Source organism: Bos indicus x Bos taurus, chromosome 20 (genome assembly GCF_003369695.1).
Source record: "Bos indicus x Bos taurus breed Angus x Brahman F1 hybrid chromosome 20, Bos_hybrid_MaternalHap_v2.0, whole genome shotgun sequence".
Taxonomy (NCBI): domain Eukaryota; kingdom Metazoa; phylum Chordata; class Mammalia; order Artiodactyla; family Bovidae; genus Bos; species Bos indicus x Bos taurus.
The window spans coordinates 35857602-35872856 of NC_040095.1; the positions used below are offsets into that span (position 1 = coordinate 35857602).

The following is a 15255-nucleotide window of genomic DNA, read 5'->3' on the forward strand; positions in this document are numbered from 1 at the left end:
TCCAAGCATCATTTCCAAAAGAGAATTGAAATGATTCTTCTCTGGACTCTCTCACCTCTTAAATCTGATTCTACCATTATACTGAATATATTACCTTCTAATGTAATTTTATATTTCTGTCTTCCCTAGTAGGCTGTGAGCTCATTAACATGCTTATTGTCTTATTCATTTCTGTGATCCCTGGAATGTCTGCATGATCTTTCAAAATGCAAATTCTATCAATCCCTTTCCCACTTGACATTTCCCATAGCTCCCTATTCCCTTCAGGACGAACATGAGATCCTTTATAAAGCCTTTCCTGCTCCAAACCTCATTTACCTACCCAGGCTTCTCTCTCACCACAGAGAGCTCCAGGCTTCTAAGCAGGTCCAAGAGCATTTTCTTTTTGCCTCCAAGACACTGCTAGAGTAGTTTCTTTTAGCCTGAGCCGTTCCACGCCACTTCCTCTCTCCCCTTGTTCCTGATTATCACTGATGTATCCTTCTTGGATCCTTTGAGAAGCCTTCCCAGATTCCTTCAGAACTGGGTTAAATGTCAAAGTTGTGTTCCCCTAGGCCCCTGGACCTCCACCCCTGCCCACAACACTCACCACTCTGTACTCTGCTCCTCTGCCTTCCCCACTGGACTGCTCCACCAAAGGTAGCAGCCCATTCACCCCAAAATCTCTTGCACATGCTTTGCACACGGAGGATGCTCGATATGTACATGTTTGGATGAATGTGTGCACATAAGGATGAACTGAACTGAACTGAAATATCTTCAGGCTTGGACACTGGGAATAACATGATGCCCTAAACCAGAAGGTGGCAAACTTCAGCTGGCTGTCAGTTCTTATAAAGTTTTATTGAAACACAACCACACCTATTTATTTAGGTATTATCTATGGTTGTGTTCTGGCTACAAAGGCAGAGTTCAATAGCTAAGATAAAGACCATACAGCTGCCAAAGCACAAAATATTTACTACCTGGCCCTGTAGAAAGAGTTTGTCAACCCTTGGTCTAAGACAACAGTCTTTATTTAACCTTGTTTGTGCTATTTTAACCATCTGTAGAAGCCTGGAATCCCTTTTTAGAATAATATCTTTAAATGCATAAAATGCATAGGATTACCAAGGAAACCTATACCAGATTAAATATACTAGAAACAATGACCTAAACAATAATAAAATTATGATAAGTCAATATACATATCATTATACTTCTTCATTAATGCAGCAAATAATACCTAGATATGGATTCATTAACTATAATAATTTCATCTTAGTAATATGCATAAATGGAACTTTGAGATATATGCAACAATTGTAACGGGATAAGAACATATCTATGATTCTAAAGATGACAAAGGCATAGGAATTGCTAATGCCACTGCAGTTGACTATATTTGTATTTGAATAAATTAAATTTCAGCTGGTAAAGCTAAGGATGAATTTTTGTCCAATCAAAGTTCAGGGACCCCTGGCCTTCTATCCATGAACCCTTTGGGGACATACAGACTGCAGGTTAAGCACCCTGCTTTAAGATCCCATAGATTATCCAGAATGAACACAAAGGAGTGAAAGAAAATCTCATGCTCAGAAAGGTCTCTAAGTCTCTCAATTTTACAGAGTTGGTTTTAGGCAGGATTTGCTCTACATTAAAATGAACTGCAGAGGAAGTCCAAAACTGCTAAGTAATCACAGTCAAGGAAAAAAAAAAAACAAAACGATGTATTATTTGACCTTCAGCTTTCTTCATTTATGAATTGGTTCAACCCAACCAAACGACAAACAGATGGATAGAATGGAGTAATGCTAAACTCAGCTGGCAATTTGTCCCTGGCGGGGCAACTAGAGAGCTCACTTTCATTTACAGTTTACAAATGACTCCCAATGCTGGTATGCAAGAATTCGATTTGTGTCACCTCCCATCAATCTGACCCGGGATTACATCAGGAAAGCTCACAGTAGGAGGCACTGAAGCTTTAAGCGATCAATTTGTAGAACTGTAGGTGAAACTTCTGCAAAAACATTCAGAATCGCCCTTCCTTTTGAGCCTGAGTGGAGAAACTTGATGGCTATCAGAATTTCTAGGACGAGGCACTACTCTGGAAGGTGGTTCTGAAATTTTCAATTTGGAAACTAAAGATAAAAAAGGAGTTTTCACAAACCACCACTTGTTAACATGAAATGGTGAAATGGTGAAATGGTAGCCGACAGCCAAACAAGCCTATTCTTGCTTATTTCTACTTCTACTGTTGGTGGCAAGGAAGGTTTATAATTAGCACAACTTTCTTAATACTTTGATGACAAGAAAGGGGGTTTTTTGTTGTTGTTTCCTACTCTCTCCAAAATTAATTAATTGTGTAAGGACAATTCTTTAACTATATCAAATTTATACTTTTGGGGGCAGGAAAACCAACACAGAGCTACATCACTGTTAAATGTTACAGACATTTGCCCAGTTATTGCTATAAACTCTAGTAAAACACTATGAAACAGGTTGGCAACTGGCAATTCACTTGCCTGTTATAAAGTCTCCAAAATACAAGTTATCATGCAATATGAAATAAAATCACAATGGGAGCCTTCAAGTTAGTCTTATGCATTAGGTATTATCTGAAGTGTTACCACATACCGCTATCCCTTTTACGATGAGAAAACAAAAGCAATGAACAGCTTTGGATTGGGGGGAAGGAGAGGAGACATGCGTGCAGATCCAGTTTGGGTTTTGTCTGTTTATTTTTTTTCTATAGTTGTTAAGGAAGGATGTTGGTTACTGTTGTGGCCTTGGAAATTAGTGCTAAAGGATTCACTGAATCTCCTGTGATTAGTGTGGCCATAAGTTTCCATGTGGCTCAGGGCAAAGAAAAGAGTTGACATTTAAAAACATTCTTCCACAAGCCACTCTTCTAAACATTGTGCGTGCTCAGTCACTTAGTCTTGTCTGACTCCTTGTGACCCCGTGGACTGTAGCCTGCCAGGCTGCTCTGTCCATGGAATTCTCCAGGCAAGAATACTGGAGTGGGTTGCCATTTCCTTCTTCAAGGGATCTTCCCTACCCAGGGATTGAACTTGCATCTCCTTCATTGGCAAGCAGATACTTTTACTACTCCACCACCTGGGAAGTAGACATCTATTTATCTTCACAACCCTCCTGAAGTATCCACAGTTGTCATCCCTACTTTACAGCCAAGGGAAGTAAGGTTCAGAGGGTTAAGGATCTTGCTAAGTTGGCAGCTATTTGTTGACAGTCTCTGGATTCAATCCCATGACTGCCTATGTCCAAAGGTTCTCCAGCACCTGTTTGAAATGTGCTATGTTTCCTCCATGCTAGGCATCTTATTCCAGAGCGGAGCAAGTCAAGATGTTACCTGCATGTCCTGGCAAGGAAGACAGACACTGATCAAGTAATTAACAAGTGTGCTAAGTGTTGCTAGTAAATGTTGCAGGTATACCTAACCTAGTCTGAGGTGGGGGCAGGGATTCAGGCAAGGCTTCGTAGAGGAAGTGGTACTTCAGCAGAGGAAATGAAGGATGAACAACAGTTAGTTAGCTAGGTAAAGAAGCGGAAGAACCATCCTAGCAGAGGATAGCAAGCATAAAGACCTCTAGACAAGAAAGAACACGGCTATAAAGGAAAACAGAAAAGACCTATCATAAAAGCCTTACTAAGAATCGTTTGCACTGATTGAGCACTTACTGTATAACAAGTGCTGTTCTGTGCATTATGTAGGCATTAACTCATTTAATCTCATAACAACTCTGTGAGGTAAGGAAATTATCTCCATTCTTCTACCTGAGGCACGGAGAAGTTAAGTAATCTAGCTAAAATCTTATGGTTTAAAAATGGTGGAGACTAGCGTTGGACAAGGAGGCAGGATCACAAGGACAGAAAATCAGAGTCATCAGATTTTAGAAGTCAAACTGTTCAGCATTATTTCACATGTAAGAAAGCTTAAAACTGGAATCAAGCCACTTGTCCCCAAGATCAGAGGCCAGCTCAGAACTGTGTCTTCTGATTTCACATGTGGACAAACTTGAACCCGAGAGATAATACCAAATACTGGACTGTAAGACTCAGTTCTGAATGGAACACTTCCTTAACCTTCAAAGACGGTGACCTTGACCATGAGTCACAATGTCATCCCTTAAAACTATTCAAGGAAAATCCATAATCCATTCAGCTTCCACTCTGAATCCCAAACTTGATCTGCATTTCAGGAACAGTCTTTGCAGGGTCAATGCCTAAGAGGAAACTAATTAAATTCACTTGCTACTTCTAGCCCAAGGAAGTTGATGATGGGATGGAAAGACAGATGATGACTTTTGACAAAAATATCAATTTGTAAAATAATTTTCAAAACCCACCCAGGTGTGCATGACCTTGAGATTCTCAAGTAAAACCAATATGTAGACATTACAATTAGTTTAAAAGCAGCTCTGCGTGAAGATGAATTTTCCAAGTCTTATTAGGGAAGGCATCTGCAAGGGACCAGGGAATTATTTAGGCAGAAAGGTGTGAAAGAGAAAAGAGAGGCAGCACTTCTCTTTCATATTTATTAGTATTCCTGTCTTGGGTTGAGATTTAGAGATCATTTCTTGACCTGTGTCCCTAAAACACACAGAAATGTTTTGAACTTTCACATGCACTCAAAATTAGCCTTAGTGGCCTTTTTATTGAAAATTACTGAAAAGTTTTCATCTGTCCTTTCTAACAGTGGACAGTGCAAAGCTCTGAAGCAATTTTAATCAATCAGGTTACACCTATAGAAAAAGCTACATAGTGAGCTCCCTGCATACAAACCTTCAAGTTGTGAACTTTCAAAATGTGAACATGTGTTCACATGGCTAATCATGTAAGTTAGTTCACATGTCTGGTGTCACATGCATATATCCGCTACAAGTGGCTGTGTTTTTGTGTACTTTACTGTACGGTACTGTACAGGATACAGCAGTACAGAATCTTTATTTCAAGCTCAGGATGTCTAGAAGCAAGCACAAAAGCAGTGGTGAGGTAGCAGGTACTGCTGCACTCTTCAAGGTACTGTACTGTAAGATTAAAAATGTTTTCTCTATTTTTTTTTATATATTATTTTTGTGAAAAATGTTATAAACCTCTTATAGTACAGTCATATATAGGCAATTGTGTTAGTTCGGTACCTACTTTGCTGGACATGAAAAAAATTGGATTTACGAATGCACTCTCAGAACAGAACTGGTTCATATGTAGGGGACTTGCTGCATGCTGCTGCTGCTGCTGCTGCTAAGTCGCTTCATCGTGTCTGACTCTGTGCGACCCCATAGACGGCAGCCCACTAGGCTCCGCCGTCCCTGGGATTCTCCAGGCAAGAACACTGGAGTGGGTTGCCATTTCCTTCTCCACTTACTGTATAGGTAAGTTAAATAAAAACTATTTTTACCTTTAACCAACTTGATAGATAGCATACATGGAACATGTTACCTCAATTGAAACTTCAAAGGACTATTTTTCCAGGCCTTTGGATTTTCATTGCCACCATAGTATATACTTTTTGCTTATGAGAAAAGCACTTACCCTAGGGAAATTCTTAGGCAGAAGGAGGAAAGTTTCTCAGATATTTATAGCCAAAATATTTCAAAACATAGGTAGCTATATTTATGCTTGGTTCATATTTCAATAAACACTAAGATTGCTGCCCACAAAGAAATTTTCAGTATCACTTTAGAAATAAAATACCTTTCCTACCTCAAATGCATGGTTTTTCTGTTCTAGAAAAGCAGGAGGAAAAAGTTTTAAAATCATTGCAAGATATGTTACAGCCTGCAGGCTTACTTAGAATTTGCTTCTTCAAATATTTTCTACACTGATTAAAAATTTAAAATCTACTGTAAATAAGGAAGCTAATGAATAGCCCCCAGGGCAACCTTGGGAGAGATTATGAAAATTACTCTCATCTGAAAGCGTCATCCTGCCTAAGTCAGAAACCAAACTTCATCTCTGATATTGAGAGCGTCTGTTTAAGGTGCTCATGCGTAGGTATCCTCCAATTTACAGGATATAGAAGCTGGATGAGGAACAAAACTTTGCTTGGTCCTAAAGCCCATAACTTAAGACAGCATGATAAATACATGAAATGTCCAAATGGAATTTTCCAGGCAAGAATACTGGATTGCCATTCCTTTCTCCAGGGGACCTTCCAGACCCAGGGATTGAACCCGAGTCTCCTGCATTGCAGGCAGATTCTTTACTGTCCAAGCCACCAGGGAAGCCCCCTTTCAGAGCATCACACATATATGAAGTGTCCAAATATGAACAAAACTAGCAGAAAAGCAGTCAGTGGCCCATCTATAGTTTTTCAGGTTAATCTTTTATTAGCCAATTAAATATTTCCTCGGAAAATTTTTAGTCTATTTTGTAACAGTGCCTTTGATATCATTATCCTTGTTGAATAAGAACCGCAACTGATGGATAAGCGCCTACCAAGACAGAGGACCGGAATCTCATCTTCCAGTGATAGAACTCAGACAAGAACTTCACATTCAGGTGAAACCTGAGGATAACCACTGGCAATACACTGATTCTACAATTTCTTAGCCTTGGGCTGTCAAAAGCCTGCCTCTTGGGTATAAAATAAACATTTTGGCTCACATAGAGACCTGTCACAGGTGTTTCTGTACACAGGAGGTATCTGGGCAAAAAAACCTCAATGTTAAGCATTAAACAGACCTCTCTGGGAAAAAAGAAAACTGAAGACCCCCAAAGTCTCTCTCACACTAACTGCAGTTTCTGATTGAGAGTCCAGGAAAGCTCTGTCTAAACACATATCCTCAGGCTCTCGACTGAAATGGGATAGAGTCTGAGATGTTTACAAATGAATGTCGGGATTTATTTTGCAGCCAAACTCTAAATGCACAACAAGCTGTGAGAGCTTTCTTTCTGGAATAACAGCAAGTAGCAGCCTAAGATGAGGCTTCCCATTTCTTCAGCCAGCAGGGCTCCAGGTGGGCTGAGTCCATGCTTACCTCTCCAAAGGTGGATCACAAATGCAAAGAGGATGTGGGGCTTTGTGGAAAAAGCACTGGGCTGGAAATCAGGAGACCTGAAGTTTAATTTTCATTTTGTCCCTAACCAGTCATTTTACCTTGGCAAAGCAACTTAAGCAATTGAGTCCCAATATCTTTCTTTGTGAAGGGGAAATAGTGGCATGGGGAAAAGGAACAGATACAGAATGTCTACTATGAATAAACTTTTTGAAGACTATAAGCAACAATTCTTCAATGAAGGTCACATTAGCTTAATACTACAGATGAGGAAATGGAGGTTCTGAGATAAACTAACTTGACTTAGAGTACGTATTCGGAAGAGATAACAGAAGCAGAATCCCTAGTATAGGAGCTGGAACCAGAAGCTAGCTTTCCCCATTCCATCATATTCCACTTGGAACACTTCAGTTTGAACCTAGCTTTCCAGGACATTGTAAAGACATACTTGTTAAGATAAACATAAAAAAAAAAATTTAACAGTTTGTTAAAATGGTATAAACCTTTAAAATATTTATACACAGAATTTGGGGTCTGAGTCCCTCAAATGTTAGAGGTAATAACATTCTCAATGTTAAGATGCATCTTTTGCTGGAGAAGAATTACAATTGTTAAATGTAGGTACATAACACCCATATACACCTTACACTTGTTTCGATTTTTTGACATCTACGAAGTTCTTTCTCGTGTGTGAATTTACTTGGTCCTCCTCATGATGCACTATAAGGTGGGAAGAAGCTATCATCCATATTTACTTATCACCCATATTTACTTATCACCCATATAAGGACAGCGTAGTCAATGCTTTTGGGGCCTGTGTCACTTGTCCTTGTTCTGATTCAGCAGCAGCTGCGATACAGAGTTTCCTGTGAGCCTAACTCGCCTCTCAAGGCCAGCATAGAAAAAAAGCACACACTGTGCTCACGTCACTGCTCCTTCGATCCCTAGACCTACCTCCTTAATCCACAGGCCAGCCGAGCCTGGAAGGGTGGGAAGTTTGTTTTACCAGGGGAAAATGGCTCCTGTCTTTTTGATAAGCAAATTCAAGAGTAAATCTGTGCTCCAAAGAGAACTCCATGGAGTCAGACCCCTTTAGAAACCCCATTGCCTTTAGAAGTGACTTCTGTAACACAAGTCGTATGTCCTCCATCCCTCTCCTGACTTTCTCATTCCCTCTTCCAAATAAGTCTATTTTTACCAAAGTCCTCTTAAAACATTCTCCTTTTGGAGACTTCAAACTGTGTGGCTAAAGGAGGAGAAATGACTTACACAGTGCCCCCTGCTGGTGGCAGAAGAGGCAACAAGCACTCCCTTCCAGTTCTGGTTCTAAATCCAGCCTTCAGATTCTACTTTTCATTTGTTGACACAGGTTGTTGTGGTTTAGTCCCTAAGTCATGTTCAACTCTTTCGCAACCCCATGGGCAGTAGCCCACAAGGCTCCTCTGTCCATGGGATTTCCCAGGCAAGCATACTGGAGTAGGTTGCCATTTTCTTCTCCAGGGGATCTTCCCGACCAAGGGATCAAACATTCTTTACCATTAAACCACCTGGGAAGCCCACATACAGGTCAAGAAACTGTAATTTTCACCTTTTACCAATATGTCAGACTTAATTTTTTTAAAAACACAGGTTTTACCACAAAATTAACAGTAAATGATAGCCATCATTTTTGCTGGAAGTTACAGAGATGATCTGCTGGGCTATTATGAAAAACATTGCACATTTTTCAAAATTTGAAAGTATTACATTTTGCTTTGCTTGTGTTGGGCAAGTAAATTAGAAATTATAAGTTTCACTCTAAGTTTTACAGATGAGAAAGCTAAGTTGTAAGAACTTCTGTTGTCACAGTTTTACTATTTGAACCAGGCTTAGAATCTTTCTACTCCAGGCACATTCCGGGCTTTGCCTACCAAATCTGTTCAACAGCAGGATTGTAGATTATCTTCAATGAAGGGCATTGGTCTGGAGCTTTGCTGAGAACATCTTTTATTTATTTTTAGATTTTCCCAGCATCTGTTCCTCCCTTTTCCATTAATTGCACAATTTTCCTTTAAGAATGCAACCTTAAGGAACCCTCAGTTGGTATACTTCAGATCTGAGCGACCCACCAGTCCTTAGTTCCAGAACTCGGAATTTAAGTGCCTGGCTAATTAGGATACTTTTCTCCTTGGCCACTATGATTGGGACCGGAGCTTGGCCAACTAGAATAAATACTAAGGCTCTAATGTGTCCACTGAGAAAGACCCACTCTTCTCCGTGGGGAGCCAGGCTAGTAGACAGCAAGCTTTCAGTGCCTGGTGGCCATCTTGCCACACTATTGGAAGAGCCTGAAAATAAAGCCAATAAAGGGGGAAACACTGCACAGAGACGGAGGGAGACAGACTGCTGATGTGACACGGAGTTCATCTTCCTCAAATTTAGATTTGTCACAGGACTTGACCATCACAGGGACCAGTACATTATGGTCTCATCTTTCAAGCTCCTGCCACTTACAGTTCAATAAGTCCCTCCTGAAATAAGCTCTGTACTCAAGCCTTAAAGAGACTCAGTGCAGGACTTCTCTGAAGAAACAAATATCTGTTTTCTACTACCAAAAAACAGGCTAGGAAGTCAAGAAACGGAAGCAGAGCTAATAAAATCTTGGCAGAATCCTTTGTCCCAGCTTCAGAGAGCCTCAGGAATGAGGTGCTAAATAAGTCTCTTTATGAATCCGTGAAGCAACTGGCCTCAGACAAACCCTGTCACTTTTAATGTAGAGAACACCAACTCCACAAACTTTGTTTTCCTTAGCTAGGTGCTCCATTCAAAATTCAGCTGCAACTAGAGCTCAAAGGAAGAGTCCTAGATGGGGAATTACTTTTGCTCATTGGTTGGTTGGGGTGTTCGGGTTTTTGTTTTTGCTTAAAATTACACAGCAGCATTGAGAATCCATGTTTTTACACCTGTAAGTTCTTAGAAGAACTTCTAATCACTCTTCTGCCCTCTGATGAGCTGAATATGAGAGCTAGAGAAGTAGATGAGAGAAAAAAGCTGAAACCAAACCAAGAAACTTACCCCACAGCAATATGGATGTAAAGGAAACAATGCCCTGCAGTTGCTTTTAAAGGTTTTTTTTTTTTCCTCTCCCTCGAGAAACACCATCAAACATACACTTCAATCATAGTATTTCAGAGCCAGAGAGTTATGTTTTGAGCTTGAAATGCAGTGGTGAGCTTGAAAAGCTTGTTGGCAGTGGTACCTCGGGAGTTTTCAGAGCCTAGGACAGTCTGACTGAGGCAGGGAAATGGGGAAGAGGTGAGTATAGATAGGTTTACCAGATGACCCACCATCAAAGAAGGCTAGAGACTGGTGTTGGCTCAAGTCAAGCCTCCAAGCCTTTGTCATCTCTTCAATACACATGCAATGGAGACTTCTACAGTGTTTGGAATACCTGAGGTCAATACATTTGGCTTCTGAACATGACACACAGACTTACCTGGTGAATTCCACAGAATAGTACTGAATAGGAGAGCTTCCTTCACTCTCTCCAGGTTTCCAAGACAGGGCCACCTCGGAATCAGAAACCACAATGACGTGTGGCTGCTGGGGTGCTGTTGGAGGCAGGCAGGAATCTAGGCAGGACAGCAAACAACTGGAGTTGGCTGTAGTCTTTGCCGTTGGAGAGGTTTCATGTATCCAAAAAAAACGTGCTTTCTACAACCTAAACATCTCTGTTCAGAACAGCCTCTCAAAGTCCAAACCAAAATAAGCATACACCCAAAAATCATAACTGGATTCTCCACTGGATTTGTATAAGGTTTATCAATAAGAGCTGATCTTCCCTTCCTCCCCAAGCTCCCCTGGCTGGAAATCTGACTAAATTAAATTATGTGCAGACTATTGACCCCAGGACACACAGTATTGTGTACCCTTTAAGACCTCTGTGCGCGTGTTGGAATTGATATTTACTTGAAAGTGAAAGCCACTCAGTCATGTCCAACTCTTTGAGACCCCATGAACTATACAGTCCATGGAATTCTCCAGGCCAGAATACTGGAGGGACGTAGCCTTTCCCTTCTCCAGGGGATCTTCCCAACCCAGGGATCGAAGCCAGGTCTCCTGAATTGCAGGCAGTTTCTTTACCAGCTGGGCCACAAGGGAAGCCCAAGAATACTGGAGTGGGTAGCCTATCCCTACTCCAGCAGATCTTCTCAACCCAGGAATTGAACTGGGGTCTCCTGCACTGCAGGCGGATTCTTTACCAACTGAGCTATCAGGGAAGCCCCTTGATATTTACTTATGAGGAAAATGAAATGCTTAATGTAACGGCACTTACTTTCCACTCTTCTGTGTGTGGACCTCCTCCCTTCCCCCCACCCCCATCATCAGAATACATGCCAATGGTAGGACATCTGGAAAGTCTCATGTGTGAAGATGTAGGATGATTCTATCACCCCAAGGTCACTGCTGTTACTATTTTCACATCCAGACTTTCACATCTGCCAACTTTACACTGTTGCTTCGGCCAGAAATATTTTTCTTGCCTCCTCTTCCTAGCAAAATCCTATGCAGATTTCAAAAGCCAGGCCAAAGATATGGTTCTTTCTGAAACCTTCCTAAGACTTGGGGTGAGGAAGTGCTCCCTCTGAGTGCTCCAGAGCCATGAGTGGACTCAGATAACACTGAGTTACACGCTAACCATGCACCTCTCCCTCCCCAGGGAGCTCCTGAGAGCAACGACGCTTTCAGACCACCTGCGTCCCCCCGTACCCACCGCACCACCACCTCAGTGAGCACTTGTTAGATTTCCCTGGCCTGTAAAATCTCTTTTCCCACCCCTCTTCCTCACCTTCTTAATTCCCACTTACTTATCAGATGTCTACTTAGCAGTTACGTCCTTAGGGAATTCTTACTGCACCTCTATATCGGATCTTACAAAAGAAGATCTTATATCATGTTGGAAAACACTTGTCATTATCTATGGCCACACACTAAATAGATAATATCTTGACCCATCCTGCTAAGTTTTAAGAGGGCAGGGGCTGTGCCTGTTTTGTTCACCACTAAATTCCCAGAGCCTAGTGTAGCCTGGCACAGAGTCGGTCCTCATTGGTATATCTGAATGGAGGAATGAATGAATAGCCCTAAATAACAGTTCTTATTATTAATGAATCAGACCCATTTTACCTTGGGGCAAAGTAGTAACATGCTGAGGAGAGCTAAGCCGCCCTTTGCCAGTCTGGCTGTAAGCTGCCATGCTCACGCGGTATTCAGTGCCTGGTTTCAAATCTCCAATCACTTCCTCCTGTAGATGACCAAACATGAAATGTATCAATGATCAGAAGTTCCTTTGAGGCCAACCAGACAATTTCCATGAGGGCTGCATCTTGAGGCCCTTGAGAAATTTGCTTGGGAGATTGTTTTGCTTTCTCTGTGTGCATGTGTACCAAGTCATTTCAGTCATGTCTGACTCGGTGCAACCCTAGAGACTGTAGCCCGCCAGGCTCCTCCGTCCATGGGATTCTCCAGGCAAGAATACTGCAGTGGGAGTTGTGCCCTCCTCCAGGAGATCTTCCTGACCCAGGGATCAAATTCACGTCTCTTGTGTCTCCTGCATTCGGAGGCAGGTTCTTTACCACTAGAGCTACCTGGGAAGTCGTTTGCTTTCTCTAGGATTGGCCAAGTATTTTAATTTGCAAAGAGAAAAGCATCATGACGTATTTCCAAAGACTAGTGAATTATGTTTTATTGGAATGTATACACTGTCCTAGAACTAGGACTCATTCACCTTATCAGCTGTTGCTCTTAACATCTGAGTTCTTCAATAAGAGTACTAGGCTGCTGGAATTCAGGTAAGGATCTTTTCCAGGGTTGGAATCCCCCAGCCCTTTCTTTGCATTTGCATATCACTGATGCTCAGGTACTAGCCACAACAGCAAACTGAGGTCTTGATTTGCATCCATAAAGGAGGGACTCAAACTTTGGTTCCCAAATTGCATCAGAATCACCATGAGGGTTTCTTAAAACAAATTGCTAAGCCTGGCCCCCAGGGTTTCTGATTCAGTAAGTCTGGGAAGCAGTCTAAGAATCTGCATTCCGAAGAAGTTCCCAAGTGATGCTGCTGGTGGGTCATGGTGGGATCTTCCCTGGTGGCTCAGATGGAAAAGAACCTGCCTGCAGTGCTGGAGACCTGGGTTTGATCCCTGGGTTGGGAAGATCCTCTGGAGAAGGGCATGGCTACCCACTCCAGGATTCTTGCCTGGAGAATCTCATGGACAGAGGATCCTTGCAGGCTTCAGTCCATGGGGTCGCAGAGTTGGACATAACTGAGCGACTAACACTTTCACGTTGCAAACCACGAGGACTGATGAGGAATATGTGTGTGTGAACTTCACCTGCACAGAAGCCTTGACCAAGAAGCCCCAGTTGAAGTGGACTCACTCCATCTTGAGGCCTGTGTGTGCTTGTGTGCTCAGTCGCTCAGTCGTGTCTGACTGTGCGATGCTCTGGACTGTAGCTCTCCAGGCTCCTCTGTCTATGGAGCTCTCCAGGCAAGAATACTGGAGTGGGTAGCCAATCCTTTTTCCAAAGGATCTTCCTGACCCAGGGATCAAACCCAAGTCTCCTGCATTACAGGTGGATTCTTTACCATCTGAGCCACCAGGGACGCCCCAACTGGAGTCTTCAGTGCTATGTAAGTGGGAGCCTAGGGCACATTGGTCTCAGCACATTGTAGTGAAAATGATACAGGCATGGAATCTATCAGTCCTGGGCTTGAATCCTGACTCTGACACTTTTTGTTAGCTGTGGCCTTCACATTAAATACCCAGAGCATCAGTTTCTTCCTCTGTAAATGGGGATGATGGATAACTATCTTGCACAGTTACAGCATTTGGGGCAATGTATGTAAATCACTGGTTCCAAGGCCATCCTCAAGAAACAGGATTGTAATGATTACTGTCTTGGACACTGAAACGCCTCCTCTTCTCCACTTACCTAGGTCCACCACTTCTCTGAGGCCCAAATATCCCCTTGACACCGACCACACAGACTCAATCTTACCCACTAAGTGTCACGCAACTAAATTAGCACTTTCATATATTAAAATGTTTACTATTTCTCCCATGGGATTACAAGCCACTTGAGAGCAGGCATCCTGTCTTATGTCTCTTCACAACATCCCCTGCAAATGACTAAATATTGATTGTTGATAAGGAGAACTAATCAACTGATCAACAAAACTTTTTAAAAAGATTCAACAAATAATTATTGAATACTTACTATAGTAGCCCTTGACCCTGAAAGCATTTTAAAATCATTCAAAGATCTAAAAATAAAATACCAATGCTAGATTCTATTCCAGATCACTTAAATCAGAACTTCAGGGGGGCAGGCCTGAGTCTGTTTAAAGCTCTCCAGGCGATGCTAATATGGGCAGCCAGGTTTGTGACCCACTGGTCCTGGGCTTGCCTCACCTGTGAGTTCCACCTGTCTCCCCTCCTCTCTTCCTCCTGTATCTCCAACCTCTCCCTTACCTACCAGATCCTTCATTACTGTGCTCAAGTCACTCTCATCTTCAAAGCAATCAGTTCTTCGCCACCACACATGCGCCCCTGTCACCCCTCCAGAGATACAACCCTCCTGAAGAAGTTGTCTCCACTTCCTCACCTCCTGTTCCCTCCTCACCCTGCTCCCATCTGGCCTCTCCTCACTACAAACGGCTGAGATGTTTCTACCAAAGTCGCCACAACAACTCTGCGGTCCACCAAGCGGGGATGTCTCCATCTTTACTCGACTTTTTGCAGCTTTCAATACTGTGACCCACCCTTGCCTCTTAAATCTCTCAGTTCCCTTGGAAACTGTGTCTGTTCCTCCTGTCTCTTTCTACTTCTTTGGTTTCTCTTTTCAAGTATCCCTCGCCCACTCCCCATTCTCTGCTGGCCCCTTCGGTGCTGGTCTTTCCCAGAAGTTCACCCCTCACCATCTCCTCTCACTCTGTAGCCTTGTTTAGGTGAGCTCATCTACTACTCCCTTAGCTTCTGGCACCTTCGAACGACACCTCCCTCCATCCCCAGCTCTAAGCTGCCTCTTCATCCCCAGTCATGAGCTTATGACTGCCTCTTGAGCTTCTCTACTCAACAACCACGCAACTCAAGTTCAACATAACCAAAGCTCACCTAACCACTCCTCCTCCAGCCACCAAAATCAAAACAAAAACTGCTTCACTGTTGTGTTCTCTCTCTCATTACCCAAACCAGGAATTCTCAACACTTGT

The 15255-nt window shown here is 42.4% G+C and overlaps 1 protein-coding gene across 1 annotated transcript in view; it reads right to left on the reverse strand.

Annotated features, from left to right (window-relative positions):
- Nucleotides 1-15255, reverse strand: part of EGFLAM (EGF like, fibronectin type III and laminin G domains) — a 193776-nt gene that overhangs the window by 100522 nt on the left and 77999 nt on the right. Inside the window, exons 5-6 of the mRNA XM_027520064.1 lie at nt 12168-12285; nt 10477-10612 (exon numbers count right to left, since the gene is read on the reverse strand). Of these exons, the coding sequence (XP_027375865.1) occupies nt 10477-10612; nt 12168-12285 (254 nt within the window). The remainder of the gene's footprint in view (nt 1-10476; nt 10613-12167; nt 12286-15255) is intronic.